At 33.8% G+C, this 25,803-nt stretch overlaps 3 protein-coding genes across 3 annotated transcripts; all 3 read left to right on the top strand.

Moving 5' to 3' along the window:
- The first annotated feature begins 5,644 nt into the window (after positions 1–5,644).
- On the top strand, positions 5,645–7,166 carry LOC107959704 (senescence-specific cysteine protease SAG39). The gene is made up of 2 exons (XM_016895824.2): positions 5,645–6,283; positions 6,400–7,166. Exons 1-2 carry the CDS (start codon positions 5,845–5,847, stop codon positions 6,987–6,989), a joined length of 1,029 nt encoding a protein of 342 aa, XP_016751313.2. The 5' UTR covers positions 5,645–5,844; the 3' UTR covers positions 6,990–7,166.
- A 4,462-nt stretch (positions 7,167–11,628) lies between these two features.
- On the top strand, positions 11,629–13,037 carry LOC107960942 (senescence-specific cysteine protease SAG39). The gene is made up of 2 exons (XM_041091796.1): positions 11,629–12,117; positions 12,234–13,037. The coding sequence occupies exons 1-2, from the start codon at positions 11,679–11,681 to the stop codon at positions 12,821–12,823; spliced, it is 1,029 nt and encodes a 342-aa protein (XP_040947730.1). The 5' UTR covers positions 11,629–11,678; the 3' UTR covers positions 12,824–13,037.
- Positions 13,038–19,813: 6,776 nt separating this feature from the next.
- On the top strand, positions 19,814–21,203 carry LOC107959703 (senescence-specific cysteine protease SAG39). Its single transcript, XM_016895823.2, has 2 exons — positions 19,814–20,441; positions 20,558–21,203. Exons 1-2 carry the CDS (start codon positions 20,003–20,005, stop codon positions 21,145–21,147), a joined length of 1,029 nt encoding a protein of 342 aa, XP_016751312.2. The 5' UTR covers positions 19,814–20,002; the 3' UTR covers positions 21,148–21,203.
- The last annotated feature ends 4,600 nt before the right edge of the window (positions 21,204–25,803 follow it).

Raw genomic sequence — 25,803 nt, forward strand, 5'->3', positions numbered from 1 at the left:
TTTGAACCAACTATTCCATTTGATTAACTGAACACATTTCACACAATGATTTCAACATCAGTCAATGCATAGTATCTAGGGACACTATTATAGCCATGTGTCTATGTCCTCTTTTTATGAGTGCTGTCAGAGCCAAGCCCTTAAGCTCCTAGAAGCGGCCACACTTCCACTCACATAGGTAGATCCCATCAAAAGTGTTCCCGTAATTATAACACTCTAACATATTTATGTTATGGGTCCATTAAGAGTACATTACTCATCCTTCCCTTATCATTACGGGTACCTAGCACTTTAATCTTAGGATGTATTTATTTATAGTGCTAACAGTCACATACTAATGATGTACTTTGTCTCATTGAACTCAAGACTTGACGTTATACCAAGCGTTGAGTCGAGTTTCCATCATGGGTGACTCTAATTAATAGGCTTGAGTCCCATCCCTTTAAAGGTCCTTTTTACTGCATCTCTAGCAAGACTTTTTGTCAAAGGATCTGCCAAATTTTCACTTGACCTCACATAATTAATAGTGATCACTCCATCAGAGATTAATTGTCGGACATAACTATGTCTTAATCCAATGTGTCTAGACTTTCCATTATATACTTGGCTATATGCCTTTGCTAGAGTAGCCTCACTATCACAACGGATAAAAATAGGTGAAATTGGCTTAAGCCATAAAGGTACATCATAAAGCAAATTTCTTAACCATTCTGCTTCTTTAGATGCAGCGGCTAATGCAATAAATTCTGCTGCCATGGTGGAATCAGTAATACATGTTTGTTTCTTGGAACCCCAAGAAATGACTCCTCCACCAAGAATGAAGATCCACCCACTAGTAGATGCATGATCTTCCAAACTTGTAATCCAACTAGCATCCGAATACCCTTCTAAAACTGGAGGATATCCATTATAACACAATCCATAGTTAATAGTTTTCTTTAAGTACCTAAGTACTCTATTTAAAGCTTGCCAATGCAAACTACTTGGATTACTTGTGTATCTACTCAATTTTCCAATAGCATATGCAATATCTGGTCTTGTACAAGTCATTATGTACATAAGACAACCAATTAGACTTGCATATTTCAATTGATCAATTTTCCTACCAGCATTAGATACTAATTTTAATTGAGGATCCATGGGTGTAGATGCTGGTATACAGTTGAAAAGATCAAACTTTTTAAGCACATTTTCAATGTAATGTGATTGTGATAAAGCTATAGTGCTTTCATCTCGGGTTATTTTAATCCCAAGAATAACATTTGCTACACCCATATCCTTCATAGCAAAGTTGTTTGACAACAATTTCTTTGTGTTTTCTATTTGTTCCAAATCCGTGCCAAAAATGAGCATGTCATCTACATATAAGCAAATTATAACACCCTTTCCATTATCAAATTTACTATATATGCACTTATCGGATTCATTTATTTTATAGCCATTGGCTAAAACAACCTTGTCAAACTTTTGGTGCCATTGTTTTGGTGCTTGTTTAAGCCCATATAAAGATTTAACAAGCTTACATACCTTATGCTCTTGTCCTGGAACAACAAATCCTTCCGGTTGCTCCATGTACACTTCCTCTTCCAATTCACCATTTAAAAATGCAGTTTTAACATCCATTTGGTGAACAACCAAATTATATATAGAGGTAAGTGATATTAATAGTCTAATTGTAGCAATTCTTGCTACTGGAGCATAGGTATCAAAGTAATCAATACCTTGTCTTTGTGTAAAACCTTTTGCTACCAACCTTGCTTTAAATTTATCAATGGTTCCATCGACCTTCATTTTCTTTTTGAAGATCCATTTACAACCTATTGGTTTGGAACCTGGTGGAAGATCAACTAAGATCCAAGTTTGATTTCCCATTATTGAATCCATTTCATCATTTATTGCTTCTTTCCAAAAAGCAGAGTCTTGAGATTTCACTGCTTCTTCAAATGTAATAGGATCAGATTCGGTATTATAACAATAAGGTATCTTATTGCATATACTTTCACCTTTTCCTTCTACAAGAAACATAATGAAATCTGGTCCAAAATCTTTGACCTTTTTAATCCTCTTACTTCTTCTTAATTCTTGACAAGATTCATCATTATTATCAATTTGTTTCAATGGAATCTCATTCTCATTTGAAGAATGAATCAATTGTTGTGGTTGTAATTGTCTTGATATAGAATTAAATCTATTTTCATCAAAAATAGCATCTCTTGATTCAATAACCGTATTAATTGAAATTGAATCATTTGGTTCAATTACTATGAACCTATATGCCTTGCTATTATGTGCATAACCTATAAATATGCATTCAATTCCTCTTTCACCTAACTTTTTACGTTTAGGTGTTGGAACTTTTACAATAGCTCTACAACCCCAAACCTTTAAATAATTAAGGTTTGGTTTCCTTTTCTTCCATTGTTCATAAGGGGTTATTTTAGTTTCCTTATTAGGAACTCTATTCAATATATGACAAGCTGTTAGAACAGCTTCTCCCCAAAAACCCTGTCCAAGACCTGAATATGATAACATTGAATTTACCATTTCAATCAAGACTCTATTTTTCCTTTCAGCTACACCATTTTGTTGTGGTGTGTAAGGGGCTGAAACTTGATGGACAATTCCAGTGAGTTCAAAATAACTTGGATTATAGTATTCGCCACCTCTATCCGATCTTAAGCACTTGATAAATGATTCACACTGAAGTTCAACTTCAGATTTATAAACTTTAAATTTATCAAGTGCTTCATCTTTTGAATGCAATAAATATACATAACAATATCTAGAACAATATCAATAAAAGTAACAAAATATTTCTTTCCACCTAATGTAGGAGTATTATGCAAGTCACATAAATCACTATGTATCATATCAAGCAATTTTGTTTTCCTTTTAACCTTAGGGAAAGGATTTCTTGTAATTTTAGTCAACATACAGGTATTGCATTTTTCAATATTATTATTAAAAACAGGAATTAAATCTAATTTATACATGTCATTCAATTTTCTATAATTCAAATGACCTAATCTATAATGCCACAAACAAAATGATTCAACCATATAAGCAGAAATAGTATTTTTATTCTTATTAATAATATTAAGTTTGAACATGCTTTCATACATATACCCTTTTCCCACAAAAATTCCTCCCTTAGACAAAATAAACTTATCTGCCTCAAAAACAAGTTTGAAACCAAACTTATTCAACAGACTTCCAAACACTAAATTTTTCCTAACTTCTGGTACATAATATACATCATTTAAGGTTAAAACCTTTCCAGAAGTGAATTGTAGTTCAACAGACCCTTTGCCTTTAATTGTTGCGGTGGAAGAATTTCCCATGTACAAGACATTGTCATTTTCACATTGTGTGAACTTTGTGAACATGCTTTTGTCTTTGCACACATGTTTGGTTGCTCCGGTATCAATCCACCATGTATTATCATCTTGTGCCATATTAATTTCAGATATCATTGCAACGAACTTTTCGTTATTATCAGCCTTAGAAGATGATTTCTTCTTTAAAAATCGACATTCATTCTTGAAATGTCCCGGCTTTCCACAATGATAGCATGAGCCCTTTTGTTTCTTTTTGAACTTAGGTGCTCTATCAGTCTGATTGAACTTTCTCTTGAATGGTTTAGTAGTCTGTACTTCCTCCGTAACATGTACTTTGGCATTTTCAGAATTTAGGTTCTGATCTTGTTTTCGATACTCTTCTTCAATACGAAGATGATTTGCCAAAGCCTCAAGAGATATTTCCTCTTTCTTATGTTTTAGACTTCTTTTAAAGTCTTTCCAAGATGGAGGAAGTTTGTCTATTATGGAGGATACCACAATCATTTCATCCATTTTCATATCATATTGCTTAAATTGATTCAGCATCTTTTCAATATCACGAAATTGTTCCATAACAGAACGACCATCAACCATTTGATAATTATTGAAACGACTGACAAGAAATTTCTTACTTGTAACATCTTCGGTCATGTATCTTGCCTCCAATTTGTCCCATAATTCTTTAGCGGTGACGTCGTTTTGGTAGGTGTCGAACAAACCATCAGATAAACCATTCAATATGTGGCCCATGCACATGTAATCAGCATTGTCCCATTTTTGTCTTTCTCGGGTTGCAGCAACAGATTCATTTTCATTCTCTTCAGGTCTTGGAGTATCCAAAACATAAGCAATCTTCAAAGTTGATAACAAAAAGTGCATCTTTTTCTGCCATCGTCGAAAATTGCCACCATCAAAACGATCAAGTTTAACAAAGTTGGAAGCCAACTCCCTTAGTGTTCCACTTTCATGTGTTGTGGTAGTCATCATGAAATATAACCTTAAAATTGTTAGTACAAAACTCCGGTAAGGAAAAAACTCGAACACACGATCAGAACTCGAAAAGAAAAAGAAGAAATAGGACAGGCTCCAAGGCGTGTATCAAGCCACTATCTCTAAGGTTATATTCGCCCCCACTTATCTTCAGTGTGCAAACGAGTTCCAAGCAAATTAACCTCGAGGATACAATGAAGCCAATGACTATTTGCGTTTTGCACTGACGAGAATAGTCCACTATGCACTGAGTAATGTATAACAAAAACTCAATTTCTACAAAGGATTTCTGCAGCAATACTTTATAGAATAATCTAATAATATTAGAAAATGAAGGAAGAGAAGAAATAATATTAGAATTTGTTGATATGATTTCCAAATGAAATCCCATTCCTATTTATAGGAATTTTCATGTCTCTTCATAGAGACATCTTTCAATAGGTGTCTTTATGAATAAATAAATAATAATAATTATTCATTTAATTTTGTAACTATTCAAATAATATTTTTTGAATAGTTATAATTCTTTTTTTAAAAATCAAATGATATAACTTTTGACCAATGACCAAAAGTTTTATCTTTTGATTAATTACACCCATTCATTTATAGTTATTGGGATACTATAAATATTTGAAAATATTCCAACAATTTACACCATGGCAAATTTAATAAACCATCCTCCCATTGAAAAAAACTATACTTAAAATTTAAACTTTCTATGAAATCTAATTCTTTTGAGATTAATTATGGTTTCCTTTTCAATAATAGATTTTCAAAACCAAAATTAAGTACTCGCAATGAGTGTTGCACTCAACACTTTTGAGCGATTTTCAAACTCTTCATATCCTTCACTAACAACATTAATTCTAAGCCTATGAATACAGTTATTTCTAGCTCTAGCTACGAAGTCCTTGGTGTTTCTATTCCCATCCTTCACGCACTTGGACCTCACCTTTTATCTCCAAATGGACACTATATCATTACGCAATCCATAGGTGTTTAGTACACTCCCTCTTCTCCAAAGTCCTTCCTCGCCTAAGTCCCTTTCATTGCCCAAACCATTTAAGACTTCAATTAATTAAATTATAAGCACATACATAGAGAGATGGGAGCATAGGTTTCTAGTATATCTACGGATGTGTAAGTAACATTGTTAGAAAAACCGAAAAAGCTAATTTATTTCAATTCATAAGAAAGGGTGTCCATTGCCTACTTGAAAAATTGGTTTTTGGTTCTTTGTTTGATAGTGACACCAAGGATAGATAATTCCTCACAGTTAACGTGCCTTTCCATTTTTCCAATTTATCAATAATACGATAAACTATAAGTCTTCCAGATCAACTTAAAAGCTGGTTCATTTAATTTATGAAAACAATTCTCATATTGGGTCTTCATCACGCAGCAGATAGCCAAGAATAGATGGAGAAAAAATAGGACTATACATATATGTCTAGGAATTCATCACATTTGGTGTGCCTCTTCATTTTTCTATTTCATCGCAAACTCTTCTTCCACCATGGCTTCCAAAAACCAGCTGCATCATCATTTCACTTGTTTGGCCTTACTAATCTTCATATTGGGTGTATGTGAAGCCACATCCCGCGCTGCTCTTGAAGATGCATCCATGTACGAGAGGCATCAACAATGGATGGTCCAATTCGGACGAGTTTACAAGGACACCAACGAGAGGCAAAAGCGTTTCCAGATTTTCAAACAAAATGTGGCACGCATCGACTCTTTCAATGCTGCCAACAACAAGCCGTACAAGCTCGGTGTGAACCAATTTGCAGATCTTACCAACCAAGAGTTCACTGCTTCTCGAAATGGGTTCAAGGGCCATATGTGTTCCAACACGGCTACCACTTTCAAATACGAGAACACCACCGCATTGCCTTCTACCGTGGATTGGAGAAAGAAAGGAGCTGTTACACCTATCAAGGACCAAGGCCAATGCGGTCTGCTCTAATTTCTTGTTCCCAGAAACATTACTAAAATATTACGATGCTTTCTTCTTTGTCTGTGTTGTGTTCTAACTATGTGTGTGTCTCGATCATGTGATGCTGATATATAGGATGCTGTTGGGCGTTCTCGGCCGTGGCAGCCATGGAAGGGGTTACTAAGCTGACAACAGGAAAGTTAATTTCCTTGTCCGAGCAGGAACTGGTGGACTGTGACACCAAGGGTGAGGATCAAGGCTGCGAAGGTGGTCTAATGGACGACGCATTCCAATTCATCGAGAAGAACAAAGGCCTAACAACCGAATCCATTTACCCCTACAAGGGAGTCGATGGCACATGCAATACCAACGAAGAAGCCAACCATGCGGCTAAGATAAATGGGTTTGAAGATGTGCCTGCCAATAGTGAAGATGCATTGCAGAAGGCCGTTACCAACCAACCTGTTTCTGTTGCCATCGATGCCGGGGGGTTCGACTTCCAGTTCTACTCGGGTGGTGTGTTTACGGGTAGTTGTGGCACCGATCTGGACCACGGAGTGACGGCTGTTGGATATGGAGAGGATGGTGGGACTAAGTATTGGTTGGTGAAGAACTCTTGGGGCAGTAGCTGGGGTGAAGAAGGCTACATTAGGATGCAAAGAGATGTGGATGCAAAGGAAGGCCTTTGTGGCATTGCAATGCAAGCATCCTACCCTACTGCATAAACATAACTTAAACCATAGTTGCCTTTTCTATATATTCCCATGTTATGAATGTTATACATGCTACTCTACGTGAATGTATTATGAACAATGTAAACAAACACTATAAGGCACATATATATTTAGGAGAATCCCAATGTCTATTTTTAACATTTTATAATTTTAAAGGGTGACTTATTTATATTGCAAAATCAAATATTTTATATTTATGGGACCCCAATTGTTCTAAGTATTACATGTCAAGTCTCAATTGTTTGGCGGATGTTTTCAAATTTGTTTCATTTTTGGCCCACCTAGCACTTAAGTGGCTAATAATGACTTTTTTTTAGTATAATGATAATTTTAGTCCGTAACATTTATATTTTCTGACAATTTGATCCTAGTTTTATTTAAAACAATAAAATTGTAAAAAAAATATTTTAAAAAAATAAAGATATAAAAATAAAAAAAAAGTTATAAAAATATTGAAATTTTAGAAACAAATTATATAAAAAAATTTTAACTTATACAATTTTTTTTAAAAAATAGATAAATTATGAAAAAGTTATAAAAAATTATTAAAAATTCCTTTTTTTTTTTATGGAGTGGAGAAGGTGGAGTTGCATTTGTAGTTTCCATCCTTTAGGCTCGTAATTGGTATATTTAGTTTCAAGCTCATTTGAGTTGCTAGAATTTGGGCGGCAATACATAGTATGCACCTCCACATTTGCGTTGGTAGTTTGGTAGCATTGACCCGATAAACATTCTTCTATTTGTCTTTTCACCCACACCACGTTTCCTTTCAACACCCTGAAAATCGTGTGTGTATATATAATGCACTATTCAATTTAAAAAAGATTCCAACACCATTACTTAAGACCCAAAAAAGTAGAAAGAGAGTGAGTTTTAATGATAAATCTATTTGGAGTCAAAGGCTACTCTCAGCAACTCTGGAACTGTATATGTTAGATGAGCTTAGGATAGTTAGATATTAATTTTTATAATTTTTAATTATTTTAAGATTTTTATCGTTTTTATAAATCTTTACTAATTTTGTATATTTTTTAAAGAATGGGTATAGGATATTTGTGGGGTGTGCCTCGTATTTTTGGTCGAATAGACAGTGACATCATGACAAGAAGCTTCCCGAAGTTGCAACGACAGACGACATCGTGATGACGCAAATGTGGACGTTGCAACATGGCAACATGTTCCACACATAAACCAGGTTTCTTCACTAGTTAAACTGTAACACCCCTAACCCGTATATGTTGTCGGAAAATGTTACAGAGTATTACCAGAATTTACAGATCAAATAAATAGATAATTCATATCATATAGCATTTATATCAGAAATCAATCATTATGTCCCTTATATGAGCCCTCGAGGCCCAAAACACACATTAGAAACAAGTTGGGACTAAATCGGGTACTCAGAAAATTTTTCAGAAAATATAAAATTTTTTAAAGGTGCAGGGGTCACACGCCCGTGTGGTCAGGCCGTGTGTCTCACACGGTCAAGAGACACGCCCGTGTCTCAGGCCATGTGGACAATCGAAATAGGGACACACAGCCGTATCCCAACCTGTGTCCAAACTTGGGAGCTCACTGACTTAGGTCACATGGTCAAGCCACATGCCCATGTGCTAGACCGTGTGAGCATTCTGTTTTACTCTAATTCAAAAAATACAAGGGACACAATACCGTGTTAAATATTTCCATCGAATTTCTTAGGTTCAAACGAGACTTGGTACATGTAAAATATTTCTGGATATGTAATCAGTACTTATACATAATAATTACACACTTAACATACACATCATTCAATTTAAACATATAAATATACAAATTAGTTACACGAACTTACCTCAAAAAATGTTCGTGGATTGTAAGCTACTAATCCGTTACTTTTTCTTTTCCTCTATCCAATTCCATACTAGGTCTATCCGGATCTATACGATTAAATTTAGCTCAATTTTAATCGTATAGATCCGGATCTATACTATTTTCCCCTATACTTTTAGTTAATTACGATTTTGTCCCTAGGCTTGGAAAATGAAATTCATACGATTTAATTCTTATTCCAAGCATAGCCGATTTTCATGAATAACAATAGTAGCCCATGTATTCCATAAAATTTAGAATTTTTCCATGAATTTATCATCTTTTCAATTTAGTCCCTAAATCATAATTTCATCAAAATTTTCTTTACAAAAGTTTTTTATCTATCAACAACCTTTCATTTTCTACCATAAAACTTCAAAATTCATACATACTCATCCATGGCAAAACTTTGATGCTTTAATAACTTTGCAAATTAATCCCCAAGATAGCTAGATTAAACTATTTTGACCTCGGAAACATAAAAAATATTAAAACCGAGACAAGAATACATACCTAATTAAGCAAAATAAGCTTGTCCATCTTCAAGCTTCAAAACTACGGTTTCCATGTATTTTATATGGGAAAGATGATGAAAAATGACTTAATTTAATTAATTATTTCATTTATCATCATTATTTTATCATCTTTCTAATTTAACCCTTAATAATTTGCTAAATTCCATTGATGACTAATCATCCTTATCTACTAACTCCTCTAAATGGTCTATTTGCCATATAAGGACCTCAAATTTTGAATTCCATAGCTATTTAATCCCTTTAGCTATTAGAATTCAACTTTTGCACTTTGTGAAATTTGGTCTTTTTCATCAAATTAAACATATAACCGGTAAAATTTCTTAATGAAATTTTCATACGACATTTCTATCATAATGCAAACCATGAAATAATATTAAAATAAAATTTTTCTTCTGGACTTGGATTTGTGGTCCCAAAACAACTGTTCCAATTTCACTGAAAACGGGCTGTTACATAAACTCTGTTATCTTTTTTCCAGTTAAACTCTGATTACTTTATGGACATTTTAGTCTAATTAGACCTCTAATCTTTACCTATAAAAGGGGTCATTTTATCCCTCTTTTGGAAGGCCAATTAAGAGGCAATAAAATATGTAGAAGTATAGGGCTTTTCATTTGGGGGAAACAAGATATAGTCCTAGATAAGTTTTGGTGAGAGTTTTCGTGGTAACTATGAAGAAAATTTTGTATCCTTTTTGAGAGAACTCTATGAAAGTAAAGGTTTTGTTTTTGAGTTTGCTCTATGAGAGTTAGGGCTTTGTTTTTGGGGTTTTAGGTTTGTACGTTTAGTACATTTAGGTTTTTGTTATCCATATTGTACTCTTGTTTGTTTACTTATTTAGTGAAAAGTCGAAGCCTTCTTTGCTCGTGGTTTTTATCATTTTCAAAGAAGTTTTCCATGTAAAATGTGTTCGATCTTCTCAACATTTTCTACTCCGTTGTTTATACGGGTCGATCCCCAATAATATTTTTATATAGATAAAACAAAGAGAGAAATTTTGGAAATTTTAAAAAGAATTTTCCATAATTTTCTCTCACAGTACCTTTTTAAAAAATTTCAGGTATTTTTGTTTAATTTAAATTTTTTATTTTCAATATTTTTTAGAATTCTTTTACTTGTTTTTTTTTAAAATCAAATTTTACTTATTTTTCTTGAAATCAATGTGCAAAGCATAAAATCTTGGTTAAAAAAAATGATATTATATAAACTAAAAATGTGATACGAGTAGTCGCTTAACAGTTGGGTGACCAAAAAAAAGTTAGTGATCAAATTGTAATTTTATTATATAAATATTTGCTCATATTAAGTTGTTTTATTTGTTTATATAATTACTTATATTTATCTTTGTTTGCCAACGTGTTTTGTCAAACACAAATGTAAGATCTCTAAACCTGGGAGTGATAGAACGTGATTCACTTGTTGTATTGTGAATTAAAAATAGTAGAATTACTCACTGAGCTAAACTCGGCAAACGTAGGGACTCGGCAAACGTAGGGAAATGGACTTACCTAAACAAAATTCAGTGTTTTTCATTATTTTTTTCTTTTTACAATTTTTACAGTATCAAGTCGTAATTATCATTGTAATTAGAAACTTTCATTCTAAGTTAATAACTTAAACAATTAACAACTTTATAAGGTCTGAACCGTTATATATATTATTCGTGCACCAAATTCTTGGCCCATGGAAACAAGCTAACATATATTTTTAATTCACAAATAAATAGTCATATTATATTTTAATTATATTTTTGAGTCATGCTCAAAGGTGATAATCCAACATGACATTGCACATGTTTTTGGGTGACATGAACGAAACGGCAGGGTGAGGTAGCAATTTTGTTTGGTTTCATTCATGCGAGGGCTTTTGAATACAAAATCAGACTCCTCCGGCTTCCCAATTGCATTAATACGATAAACTACAAATTAAGTCTCCAAATAAACTTCACTTGATTTAGATTAATTTATCAAACAATGCTGACAATGGGTCTTTATCATAGGATATTGAAGGGCAAGCATATAGACAAGATATGTGTCCTGAAAACACCTCAAATATGCATCGCAACAATTTGGACTTTGGACTATATAGTTTCCAAATTAAGAATACATCACAGTCGGTGTGCCTAATCATTTTTCTAATTATTTATCAAAACAATTATCATAAACAAGACTTCGCAGGGCACGCAGCAGAAAGCCAAGATGGGGAAAGACTTGGACAATATATAAGTCTAGGAATTCATCACATTTGGTGTGCCTCTTCATTTTTCTATTTCATCGCAAACTCTTCCTCCACCATGGCTTCCAAAAACCAGCTGCATCATCATTTCACTTGTTTGGCCTTACTAATCTTCATATTGGGTGTATGTGAAGCCACATCCCGCGCTGCTCTTGAAGATGCATCCATGTACGAGAGGCATCAACAATGGATGGTCCAATTCGGACGAGTTTACAAGGACACCAACGAGAGGCAAAAGCGTTTCCAGATTTTCAAACAAAATGTGGCACGCATCGACTCTTTCTATGCTGCCAACAACAAGCCGTACAAGCTCGGTGTGAACCAATTTGCAGATCTTACCAACCAAGAGTTCACTGCTTCTCGAAATGGGTTCAAGGGCCATATGTGTTCCAACACGGCTACCAATTTCAAATACGAGAACGCCACCGCATTGCCTTCTACCGTGGATTGGAGAAAGAAAGGAGCTGTTACACCTATCAAGGACCAAGGCCAATGCGGTCTGCTCTAATTTCTTGTTCCCAGAAACATTACTAAAATATTACTATGCTTTCTTCTTTGTCTGTGTTGTGTTCTAACTATGTGTGTGTCTCGATCATGTGATGCTGATATATAGGATGCTGTTGGGCGTTCTCGGCCGTGGCAGCCATGGAAGGGGTTACTAAGCTGACAACAGGAAAGTTAATTTCCTTGTCCGAGCAGGAACTGGTGGACTGTGACACCAAGGGTGAGGATCAAGGCTGCGAAGGTGGTCTAATGGACGACGCATTCCAATTCATCGAGAAGAACAAAGGCCTAACAACCGAATCCATTTACCCCTACAAGGGAGTCGATGGCACATGCAATACCAACGAAGAAGCCAACCATGCGGCTAAGATAAATGGGTTTGAAGATGTGCCTGCCAATAGTGAAGATGCATTGCAGAAGGCCGTTGCCAACCAACCCGTTTCAGTTGCCATCGATGCCGGGGGGTTCGACTTCCAGTTCTACTCGGGTGGTGTGTTTACGGGAAGTTGTGGCACCGATCTGGACCACGGAGTGACGGCTGTTGGATATGGAGAGGATGGTGGGACTAAGTATTGGTTGGTGAAGAACTCTTGGGGCAGTAGCTGGGGTGAAGAAGGCTACATTAGGATGCAAAGAGATGTGGACGCAAAGGAAGGCCTTTGTGGCATTGCAATGGAAGCATCCTACCCTACTGCATAAACATAACTTAAACCATAGTTGCCTTTTCTATAAATTCTCATATTATGAATTTCACACCTGCTACTCTACGTGATTGTACTATGAACAATGTAAACACACTTTGAGTGGGATACCCCATTGTCTATATGTATACATGCTACTCCATATGAACGATGTAAATATAGCTTATACATATTAAGGAGAACCCCAATGCCTATTAAAAATAGTCTATAATTTTAAGGGCTGACTTAATTATATTCCAAAATCAAATATATATGAAATCTATTTATGATAAAGAATGTAAATGATATCAAATGATTATATGAAATCAAATACAAGAGGCAATAAACCCTAGTTTATATTAGGGCATGATGTGGCCCCCTTAGTTTTACTTTAAGTAGAATTTGTATTTTCTATTAAAATATTATTATTTAATTAGACATTATTCAAACAAAACCCTTGGACTATTTCTCTATAAATAGGAACTATGCTGACATACACTTTTTGAGCATCGATCTCCTATAGAAAAATAGTGGCAATTTATTTTAAGAATAAATTCAAGTTTCGCAAGAATACTCATAGTTACCGGTCTATATAGAGAATTAAATTTCCTAATGAAGGGCTCGATTTTAAGAAAAATTTTCCATTAAGCCTAAAAACACTGTTTTCTAAACTGATTTTATTAACAAATATAAGTTCCTTTCATGAACAGATTAGTGCTCTCTATCTCTTGTACATAAAACAATAACTAAGTCCCCAATTTATATGCATTAGTCAACTTTTATAATCGAGTTAGTATGGTTGCCTTGAAATATTGAAATTGGACCCCAATTTGACTTCCTTATTAACGCATGAAATAAATTAAAAGATATCTTCCTCACTTAAACTTCTTCGATGTGGTATTTCTTTAAAAAAAATTATACTAGGACTCCTTTAAAATAATCTGGTTTTACCAACTCCCTTCATCAATCATAATCTCAAAAATTTATGCTTAATATCCTTAGAAAGATGCATAAAGATAATCAAGATAATCGAGTCAAAATATGCCAACAAAATAAATAAGTTACACTACATCTAGTTGCAAAGTGAGTCGCAACTAACAGTATAATTGGCAGAATTAGCAACCATTGTTTTTTTTTTTTTGCACAATAAATTGATGACAACAATTAAACAGAAGCTATTATTTTAAATAAACATAATAAAAAAGTTAACCTTTAATATTTACTCATTTTGTAACTTTGGCGCTAATATTTTTAAGACCACTTTAGTCCTCAACCTTCAAATTTTAGTCAAATTACTCAATTTTTATTGAAAAACTGGTGGAACTGTTAAAATTTTAATGGTACTAATGTGGTAAACTACATAGGAGCCTACATGTACTTCATTGCTAACAAGGATAATTTTTTGGAAAAAAATTATTATTATTATTAAAAATCATCAAATTTTAAATTATTATTATTTGAAGTTTTTATGAAATAAACATTCACAATCACATAAGTTACAACATTAATGATGTTGGGACTTTAATTATCTAAAATGTGTTTTTTTTTTCAAAATGTCAAAGGGAGAATTGTTAGACTTTAACTATCTATGTTTCAACTACTACATGCTCTGTTAGAACATCAATTGGGGCAAGAAGTTGGGATAGATAAAGTGCAGAGTTTTGGTTGGCACTTGTGACTTGTATATTTTTGTTACGGGTCGAAACAACAAATGATCATTGTATTGTGCTCCACTTGATTTTATTTATCAGGTTATATATTTTTATCCCTTAGTAGAATTTTAAGAGAGATGAACTATTTTTTTAATGGACAACAAATTTTATCCTTATTTTTTAAAGCCTTTGACTTAGCTTGGAGTTTAAGGCTTTGCTTGGAAAGTCAAAATGGAGATTTTGTGTGAATAATTCTTTTATTTTAAATGTTTATTTATTTCTTTAGTTACTTAGAGAAGGCGTTGATTTCATACTATAAATAAATTATTAGTTTTATGTGTAACTTTAATAGGTAGAAGGAGGATCAATTTATATATAATTAACTTTTACTTTGGTATGTCCGTCAAGTAATCAGATAAATGAAAACAAATGATTTAATTTAGTATTAAATTGAATATCTTAATTACTTTAAGTTGAGTCGACTTAATTTTTCCCTTATATTTGGACTAAAATCTTACCGTGTACCAAATCATATTAGCAACACCCCCACTCTGTTTTTGCCAAGGCAAAAGTTTTAGGAAGAAAACGCAGATGGAATCAATGAAATGGAATCAAATTGAGGAAAACAAGGATGATCGACACCTTGTTATAACATTAGATGGGACAATCTCGATTCACTGTGTTGTAGCTGCACAAAAACGCATAGATTTTTAGATCTCTTAATGGCATAATTAAATTCAATCAATGTTGATTTGGTTGTCAAAAAGGTGAAGTTTGTTGAGTTGATTTGCAACTAGGAGAAGACAACTTGGTAAGGGGGAGGATAACTTGCAGCAAATGTTCAAACTTGAGATGAGATGGTGACTGATGGCTACGACATTTTACATTGCTGATTTGGTTTTGAAAGATTGCATATTTTCTTTTTCTTGTTGCCTCGTGTTGGTGATCATGGTGCTAGTTTAAAGTTGGTGCTATTTTGTTGGAATTTGTTTTAGACTCAATATCTTATTCCTTGGTTGTGCACTTTGATTGATCATCCTTTATGTATTCTTTATGATTTGAGATGTTTGGTTGACTAATTGACGAATAAACATACATGTTTATAGCCCAAGCTAGTAGGGGGGATTTTTAAACATGATATTTTGTGATGCATTCTCCTAGGGGGAGTTCTTTATTTTGAAGTCAATTTCAGAGGAGGAAACTCTTTGACATTTTTTCCCAAAAGGGGGAGAAGATTAGCTGTAAAAGAGCTTTGGTCATGCTAAGCTGTTGATGGTGATTGATGTTAATGCTTATTTAAACTTGATTTCGATTTTTTTTTCGAAGATACTTTCTTAAGTTTTCAATTTTATACTCCATGCTTATATTACATTCGAACTCCTTGGCTAATAATTTGATTTGATGTCAAAAAGGGGTTTTAGTATGATGTTGTGTGTAACACTCTATTTTTCAGTGGTGTTGGAAACAGTAATTTTGAAATCACAATTTCAATGAGTGAGTCCATAAATATTGTTATTTAATATTTATGAGTCAAATATAATATTATATTTAATTTTTATCTGGTAATTTTTGCTAATTGAAAGATTAGTCAAGTACAAGTGATTTTGAAAAATGAGGTATCGGGACATCGTTTCTATGAAACGAGCCCGTAAATATTTAAAGATATTTATGAAGTTACTAAATATGTATATTGAAGTTTGGTCTAGAAATGTTAACATTTATATAGTTAATTAATGAAAATGACTAAATCGTAAAAGACGTAAAATTTAATCACTATCGAATTTTATTAGTTAAATGGCTCAATCAATAAATGTGCAAGGGTTTATAATGTAATTTGACCATAATTAAGTATATTGGACGGTTGAGGGAGAATTTTAGTTGAAATTAAATTAAATTAAATAAAGTAATTAAAAATATAAAAATGAAAACCATCATATTCCAATTAGTATTTTTACCACTGAAATAAGAGAAACAAAAACTTGAGGAGCCATTGTTGATAGCTTAAGGTTAACCAACATTAGATTTATGCATATCAAGTTGTTGACTTAGGCAAAAATGAAAAATTGTCGAATAGTTTTTGATATTTAAAGCATTACTGTTTTGTCAGGAAAGTTCAAACGACTTACATGATTTCAAATTCGTTGTTAAATTATGTTAATTATTTATATATAATCTAATGTAAGTTGGAATCAGACTATTCAGTAATGAAATTAGGTTGAATTGATTTGTTGAGATAATTTCGATGGACCTAGTAAAAGTCTCATATACGAGATTAAATATTGAGTTCAGATTAGACCGAGCTCCAGCATTTGTTGCAGACTCGGATATAAATGTGACTCAGGTTTAGTCTGGACTGGTAATTTATTTTCGTTTTAAATGTTTAGCCTAGAGCGATAACCTTACATGTATTTATAGCCCTACCCAATCTATTTTTTGTGTTGTCAAAGGTTTAGCCCGAATAGGTAACCTGATATATATATTTTTGTATTTGATTAACTAGGACGAGCATCAGATGTTATTTGCACTCGTATATTGAGTTTCTTTTACAAAGTTCCATCGGTAATTCAAAGGATAAATAGTATGAATTTGTGATGTTAATGTGGATGAAATATAAACTTTGAATATATGTATGTTCATTACTTATTGACTTGGAATTGTTGAACTATGTCATGATAGGGAAAATATTTTGAATAGCTATTTGCGTTTAACTATTAAATGAGTAAAGTAAGTTATTGAATTGAATTGTATGAACTTACTAAGTATTTTATATACTTACTTTTTTTATGTTCTGTAGATTTTGGACATTCTTAACATGTCAATCGGATCAATGGTAGATTTTTGAAGTTTGAAAATGTGGACTTGTGGCATGTATATAGGATGTCTACTTTGCAAATTAATGATCATGTTTTAATACTTTGGTTATGAATAAGATTATAATTAACCTTGATATATTAAGTGCTTGGTACCTAATTTACATTTAGTAAGTTGATGATGTTAGCCAATATTTGAATGACATTATGTGTAAGTTTAGGTAATAGCATGACTTGATATTGAATGTTGGTAATTGTTAATGTTTGGAGTGAATGACTTGAATGGTATAAAACGGTTAAAAGCATGGTTTAGTAAGGTATGCTTAAATTGTGAAAATAGATTCTTATGTTTTGGGTCACTTATTGAACTTTGATTATTAATATCTTAGTTAAAGTAATGACGATTGTATTAGTATGATTAGACATGAAAAATCTTGGTATGAATGATTGATGGTTCATGATTGAATTGTGGTCCCAAATGAGGCATACTGGTTAAGCTTAGATTGAATTTTAAATTAGCATGTTTTGACATGTTTTAATGAGGTTTGAATTGGTATAAATAGATGTAAATGGTACATCTTGATTTCTAAGAAAGAATGGATGACATTGCTCGAGTTTGAAGCTGCTTTGGGTACGCACGGCCTGTGACATGGTTTGTCACACGACCATGTGCCCCACACGGTTGTGTGACACGGTCTATAACACGAGTGTGTGCTCTGTTTAAGTTTTCCTGATTTTAGGTCCACACGAAACCAGTTGGTTACATGGTCTGGAGAGACGGCTGTGTGTCTCCTCTTACACGGTCTAAGCTCTACTACAGGGTTTGGCCATACGGCCATGTCCCTACACCACACAGTCTCTGCCCTATCACACGGCTTGGCCACACAGTCGTGTGACCCATATTTTCACTATTTACCTATATTTTTGTAAAAGTTTCAATTTAATCCAGAAGTATTCTTGGTTTGTTTGAAATGTTCCGTAAGTTCGAATTAGGTCTCGATATAATTGAATAGCATGGAAATGATCTTTTTGTCTATGTTTGATTGATTGGTGAACATTATTAACTTTTATAGTGGTAATATCTTATAACTCGAGTTCGGCGACTAGACCGAGGGTATGGGGTGTTACACTGCGAATTAAAGGGAGACTTATTTTCTTATTGTTGGTTATTTTTTAATCATTAGCTAAAATGTGTTTTTTTTTTCTTCAAAATGTCAAAAGGTGAGATTGTTGAACTTTAACTATCTATGTTTCAGCTGCTACATGCCATGTTAGAACATCACTTGATTTTATTTATGCAAGTTATTTATTTTTATCCCTTTGTAGAATTTGAAGAGAAATGAAGTATTTTTTTAATGGGCAGCAAATTTATCCTTCTTCTTTAAAGTCTTTTGACTTAGTATTACTTGGAGCCAACGATGATTTGAATTTGCTTGGAGTTTAAGGCTTTGTTTCGAAAATCAAAATAGAGATTTTGTGTGGACAATTCTTTTATTTTATATGTTCATATATATCCCTGGTTACTTGGAGAAGGTGTCGATCTCATACTATAAATAAACTATTAGTTTTATGTTTAACTTTAATAGGTAGAAGGAAGATGAAAATAAACTTTTGCTCTAGTATGTCCATCAAGTAACCGAAAAAATGAAAAAAGAACGAAAATTAAATATCTTAATTACTTTAAGTTGAGTCATCTAATTTGAGACTTAAATTTGCCCATATATTTGAACAAAATCTTACCATATACATATTTCGGTATTCGTCTAGACCAATTCATACTAGCAACACCCGCTCTCACTTTTTGGAAAGGAAAAAGTAAAATTGTTAACCAAATACATACCCTGTCATTCACCCTCACCCCGTTCAATTTACACCATGGCAAATTTAATAAACCATCCTCCCATTGAAAAAAACTATACTTAAAATTTAAACTTTCTATGAAATCTAATTCTTTTGAGATTAATTATGGTTTCCTTTTCAATAATAGATTTTCAAAACCAAAATTAAGTACTCCCAATGAGTGTTGCACTCAACACTTTTGAGCGATTTTCAAACTCTTCATATCCTTCACCTAACAACATTAATTCTAAGCCTATGAATACAGTTATTTCTAGCTCTAGCTACGAAGTCCTTGGTGTTTCTATTCCCATCCTTCACGCACATGGACCTCACCTTTTATCTCCAAATGGACACTATATCATTACGCAATCCATAGGTGTTTAGTACACTCCCTCTTCTCCAAAGTCCTTCCTCGCCTAAGTCCCTTTCATTGCCCAAACCATTTAAGACTTCAATTAATTAAATTATAAGCACATACATAGAGAGATGGGAGCATAGGTTTCTAGTATATCTACGGATGTGTAAGTAACATTGTTAGAAAAACCGAAAAAGCTAATTTATTTCAATTCATAAGAAAGGGTGTCCATTGCCTACTTGAAAAATTGGTTTTTGGTTCTTTGTTTGATAGTGACACCAAGGATAGATAATTCCTCACAGTTAACGTGCCTTTCCATTTTTCCAATTTATCAATAATACGATAAACTATAAGTCTTCCAGATCAACTTAAAAGCTGGTTCATTTAATTTATGAAAACAATTCTCATATTGGGTCTTCATCACGCAGCAGATAGCCAAGAATAGATGGAGAAAAAATAGGACTATACATATATGTCTAGGAATTCATCACATTTGGTGTGCCTCTTCATTTTTCTATTTCATCGCAAACTCTTCTTCCACCATGGCTTCCAAAAACCAGCTGCATCATCATTTCACTTGTTTGGCCTTACTAATCTTCATATTGGGTGTATGTGAAGCCACATCCCGCGCTGCTCTTGAAGATGCATCCATGTACGAGAGGCATCAACAATGGATGGTCCAATTCGGACGAGTTTACAAGGACACCAACGAGAGGCAAAAGCGTTTCCAGATTTTCAAACAAAATGTGGCACGCATCGACTCTTTCAATGCTGCCAACAACAAGCCGTACAAGCTCGGTGTGAACCAATTTGCAGATCTTACCAACCAAGAGTTCACTGCTTCTCGAAATGGGTTCAAGGGCCATATGTGTTCCAACACGGCTACCACTTTCAAATACGAGAACGCCACCGCATTGCCTTCTACCGTGGATTGGAGAAAGAAAGGAGCTGTTACACCTATCAAGGACCAAGGCCAATGCGGTCTGCTCTAATTTCTTGTTCCCAGAAACATTACTAAAATATTACGATGCTTTCTTCTTTGTCTGTGTTGTGTTCTAACTATGTGTGTGTCTCGATCATGTGATGCTGATATATAGGATGCTGTTGGGCGTTCTCGGCCGTGGCAGCCATGGAAGGGGTTACTAAGCTGACAACAGGAAAGTTAATTTCCTTGTCCGAGCAGGAACTGGTGGACTGTGACACCAAGGGTGAGGATCAAGGCTGCGAAGGTGGTCTAATGGACGATGCATTCCAATTCATCGAGAAGAACAAAGGCCTAACAACCGAATCCATTTACCCCTACAAGGGAGTCGATGGCACATGCAATACCAACGAAGAAGCCAACCATGCGGCTAAGATAAATGGGTTTGAAGATGTGCCTGCCAATAGGGAAGATGCATTGCAGAAGGCCGTTGCCAACCAACCCGTTTCAGTTGCCATCGATGCCGGGGGGTTCGACTTCCAGTTCTACTCGGGTGGTGTGTTTACGGGAAGTTGTGGCACCGATCTGGACCACGGAGTGACAGCTGTTGGATATGGAGAGGATGGTGGGACTAGGTATTGGTTGGTGAAGAACTCTTGGGGCAGTAGCTGGGGTGAAGAAGGCTACATTAGGATGCAAAGAGATGTGGAAGCAAAGGAAGGCCTTTGTGGCATTGCAATGCAAGCATCCTACCCTACTGCATAGACATAACTTAAACCATAGTTGCCGTTTCTATAAATTCTCATATTATGAATTTTACACATGCTACTCTACGTGATTGTACGATAGACAATGTAAACACACACTTTGAGTGGCATACCCCATTGTCTATATATATACATGCTACTCCATATGAACGATGTAAATATAGCACATACATATTTAGGAGAACCCCATGTCTATTAAGTCTAGCTATAATTTTAAGGGTTAACTTAATTATATATCAAAATCAAATATATATGAAATCAATTTATGATAAGAATGTAAATGATTTCTAAAATTAAATATCAAATGATTATATGAAATCAAATACAGGAGGCAATAAACTCTATTAGGGCATGACGTCGCCTCCTTAGTTCTACTTTAAGTAGAACTTATATTGTTTATTAAGATATTATTATTTAATTAGACATTATTTGAACATAACTCTTATACTATTTCGGTATAAATAGGAACTATGAGTTAACTTGCTCACATACACTTTTTGAGCATTGATATTCTATCGAAAAATAGTGGCAATTTATTTTAAGATTAAATTTAATTTTCGCAAGAATACTCATAGTTACGGGTCTATATAGAGAATTAACTTTCCTTTTGAAAGTAAAAAAAAGTTTTCATTCTATGCAGTTATTCAATTTGTTGAGTCCACGATCAAAGCAATTCAGAGTTCGAGAGTAGCAGAGAAGATCAACCGATTGAAAGTCGGGAAACCACTTAGATTGCCTTCGCACAAAGCAAAAATATATATCATAATGGCTCGATTTTAAGAAAAAACTTCCGTTATGCCTAAAAACATGATTTTCTAAACTGATTTTATTGAGAAAAATATGTTCCTTTCATGAAATGATTACTGCTCTCTATCTATTGTACATAAAACATTAACTAAGTCCCCAATTTATAGGCATTATTCAACTTTTATAACTCAGTTAGTATGATTGCCTTGAAACCTTGAAATTGGACCCCAATTAGACTTCTTTATTAATGAATGAAATAAATTAAAAGATATCTTCTTCATTTAAACTTCTTCGATGTGGTATTTCTTCAAAAAAAGAAAAAGATTATATTAGACTCCTTTAAAATAATCTGGCTTTACCAATTCTCTTCATCAATCGTAATCTCAAAAAATTATACTTAATATCCTTAGAAAGATGCATAAAGATAATCAAGATAATCGAGTCAAAATTTGCGAACAAAATAGATAAGTTACACTACATCTAGTTGCGAAGTGAGTCGCAACTAACAGTATAATTAACAGGACTAGCAACAATTTTTTTTTGTCTGCACAAAAAAATTGATGACAGCAATTAAACGTAAGTCATTATTTTAAATAGACATAATAAAAAATTTAGCCCTTAATATTTACTCATTTTGTAACTTTGGCCCTAATATTTTTAAGACCACTTTGGCCTTCAACCTTCAAATTTTAGTCAAATTACTCATTTTTTATTGAAAAACTGGCCGAACTGTTGATATTTTAATGGTACTGATGTGGTAACCTACATAGAAGCCTACATGTACTTCATTGTCAACGAGGATAATTTTCTTCTCTTCTGCCTATGGTTTTTTTATTCTGAAAGGGTTTCCACGTAAAAAATTTATGTGTTTTTTATTTTTATTTCTCTTTTCCTTGAGATATATTGTTATTACCGACGTTCTATTTTCTCAAATTGGTATCAGAACTTCCAAGTTGTTCATCTCAATCAGGGTAATGGCGTCTTTGAAGTATGAAATTTTGCTGTTGGATCACAACACTAGATTTGCGTTGTGGAAGATTAAGATGCAAGCATTTCTTGCGCAGATGGATTTCAAGGATTCCTACTAGGGATAGATAAGATGCCTTCGACATTAACTGATAAAGAGAAGAAGCGTAAGGATCGAAAGGCATTAACACAATTAAATCTGCATTTGTCTAAAGAAGTTTTACAGGATGTGATGAAGGAGAAGACCGCCACTGCATTATGGAAGTGGTTGGAACAAATATGTATGTCGAAAACTCTAACCAGCAAGTTGCATATGAAGTAGCGTCTTTGTGCTCATCATTTGGAGGAAGGTGCATCTGTGCACAAACACTTAACAGTGTTTAAAGAAATTCTCTCAAACTTGGAGATCATGGAGGTTCAGTATGATAAGGAAGATCTATGGTTGATTCTACTTTGTTCGTTGCCCCCGTCTTATTCAACCTTTAGAGACATGATTTTATATAGTCGCGAGTCTCTCACAATTGATGAGGTTTATGATTCTTTGACCTCGTATGATAAGATGAAGCATCTTGTGGCTAAACCTGGCTCTAAGAGAGAGAGAGTCTCATTGTTCGTGGGAGACAAGAACGAAATGCTGATGATGTTTGTAGAAGGACACAGGAACGGAATCCTTGCTGTAAATCTAAGGGTAGATCAAAGTCTTCAAGCAGAGGTAAAACTTGTAACTTCTGCAAGAAGAAAGGGCACATTAAATCAGAGTGATATAAGCTACAAAACAAGATCAAAAGGGAGGCTGCGAATCAAAAGGGAAAACAATTAGAAAATTCTGGTGAAGCTGATGTTGTAGAAGACTACAACGATGGAGAACTTCTAGTCGCTTCTATTAGCAATGTACAAGCCCAATTTTAGCCCGGGCTTAAGGCCCAATTACCATTAATCCTTAGCTACCCAAAACCCAACTAGCCTAACCCACCAGCCTAAAACCCGAAGCCCAACTACCCAAGGCCCAATTTCCCCAAAAAAAATATGCCTAGGGTTTCAAAAACTGAAAACCCTAGGTGTTGCCTCTAGGGTCTTTGACCTTTGGCCTTCTGCCACTGCCGTCGGACGTCCCATCCGCGTCCATCATCGCCTATCCACTTGCACCGCCACCTGCAAAGAAGAAAACAAGCAAGAAACAGCAACAACAACAGAAACAATAACATAAATCGGCTATAAAAGCTGAAGAAAGTTTTTTTTAGGGTTTTTTTCTTCTCTTTTCTGGCAACTTTTGTAAAAAAAGGAAGATATCAATAAAAAAACAAAAAAAGATTCAAGGTGATTTCTTTTTTTTTCTCTTCTTCTTTTCGGTTCTGTTTTTTTTTGTTTTTTTTTCGTTTTTACACATAAATAAGGGTAATAATAAAGTAAAAGGGGAAGAAACTCACCGGAAAGGGGGGGTCGCTGGCTTTTTCCTCGTCGGAGGTTCTTCTCCGGTGACGAAACCTACTGTAGAAAGGCCTAACGGCTTTTTCCCCTTCGTTTTTGGTCATTTTGAGGCCAGATCTGGGTTCGGAAGGCTAAGGTCTATGAGGGTACGTCTTTCTTCCCTCTCCGGCCACCGTACACGGCGTCGCCGGCGCCGGCGATCTGACGGCCGATATGGTGGCCCTTAGTCGGAACCCTTGGCCGAAAAGGGGGCATTTGAGAGGATTCTCTTTGTTTTTTTTAAGAAAAAGGGGAAATGAAAATTTTTAACAAAATTTTGGCTTTTATAGCCTATATGAAACAATGTCGTTTTTACTTAACTAGCGCGTCGACTCGACGCGCCTTCCAAGGGTCCGCGTGTTTTTGACCATTGGGCAATTTACGCTTTAGGCCCTTCGGTATTTTCAGTTTGATGCAATTTAGTCCTTTTACGATTTTTCTTTATATTTTAATTTGGACAGTAGATTTGTCCCGTTTTTTAATCAGGTCCTTAGTTCGTTGGACTAATGCGGAAGGGACGCGTGGCCTAAAATTGAGTTTATTTCCCATTTGGCCCCTCACGTTTCCATGCCCTTTCATTTTGGTCCTTCTCTGTGCAATTTATTTTGGTTTTGACCTTTCAATTTCATTTTTATCTCGATTTAGTCCTGTTATTGTTGTTTTCATTATTATTAATCTAATTAGGTTTATATTATTACTATTATTATTATTATCTTTATTATTATTATTATTATTATTAGTATTATGTAGTATTATTATTATTTACTTTTTTTTACTTCAAATTTTGTTGTCTATATACACTTGTATATAGTTTTTATAATATACATATTTTTATAACCTATCTATATATACGTACCTACATATATTTATATTTTATAATTTATATGCATATCTATACATACTTATCTTTATACTTTTTTTTCTCACGAATATGTATATACATACTTATATATATTTTTTACATATTAAAATACGTATATTTTTATATGTACTCTATCTTTATTTTATTTTAATTCACATTTATATATATATATATTTCATTTTCATAAATATACGTACATACATACTTGCATATGTTTTCATGTGTAATAGTTTTAGATATGTGTACATGTATATTTTTCGTATTTTCATAATTTCACATATATCTATATATACATACCTTTTATATTTTTTTTATAATTTTGTTAATTTTGTTCACTCATTTATTTACATGTTTGTTATTATTTGTTTTCTTACTTTAGTTTCTTATTATTTGTTATTTTGTCCGTATGATTGTTTTTTATTGTTTATTGTTTTGCTCGTATCATTTTATTTACATTGTCATTATTATTATTATTTTACATCCATCTTCACTCGGATTTATCAAAAACGGAAAATTTCAAAATAAAAGCAACACTCGGTATTTGGGATTTTCGAGAGAATCGAGCCCTAATGTATTGGGTTCCGATTTTCTTTGTTGAATCTAAATAATCGA

This window comes from Gossypium hirsutum, chromosome D04 (genome assembly GCF_007990345.1).
Source record: "Gossypium hirsutum isolate 1008001.06 chromosome D04, Gossypium_hirsutum_v2.1, whole genome shotgun sequence".
Taxonomy (NCBI): domain Eukaryota; kingdom Viridiplantae; phylum Streptophyta; class Magnoliopsida; order Malvales; family Malvaceae; genus Gossypium; species Gossypium hirsutum.

What these genes read in the sequence shown, in the direction of transcription:
- LOC107959704 (XM_016895824.2), top strand. Translation starts at nt 5,845, where the DNA reads ATGGCTTCCAAAAACCAGCTGCATCATCATTTCACTTGTTTGGCCTTA. An exon ending in CAAGGACCAAGGCCAATGCG is followed by an intron (nt 6,284 to 6,399) that starts GTCTGCTCTAAT and finishes GCTGATATATAG; the next exon opens with GATGCTGTTGGGCGTTCTCG.
- LOC107960942 (XM_041091796.1), top strand. Translation starts at nt 11,679, where the DNA reads ATGGCTTCCAAAAACCAGCTGCATCATCATTTCACTTGTTTGGCCTTA. An exon ending in CAAGGACCAAGGCCAATGCG is followed by an intron (nt 12,118 to 12,233) that starts GTCTGCTCTAAT and finishes GCTGATATATAG; the next exon opens with GATGCTGTTGGGCGTTCTCG.
- LOC107959703 (XM_016895823.2), top strand. Translation starts at nt 20,003, where the DNA reads ATGGCTTCCAAAAACCAGCTGCATCATCATTTCACTTGTTTGGCCTTA. An exon ending in CAAGGACCAAGGCCAATGCG is followed by an intron (nt 20,442 to 20,557) that starts GTCTGCTCTAAT and finishes GCTGATATATAG; the next exon opens with GATGCTGTTGGGCGTTCTCG.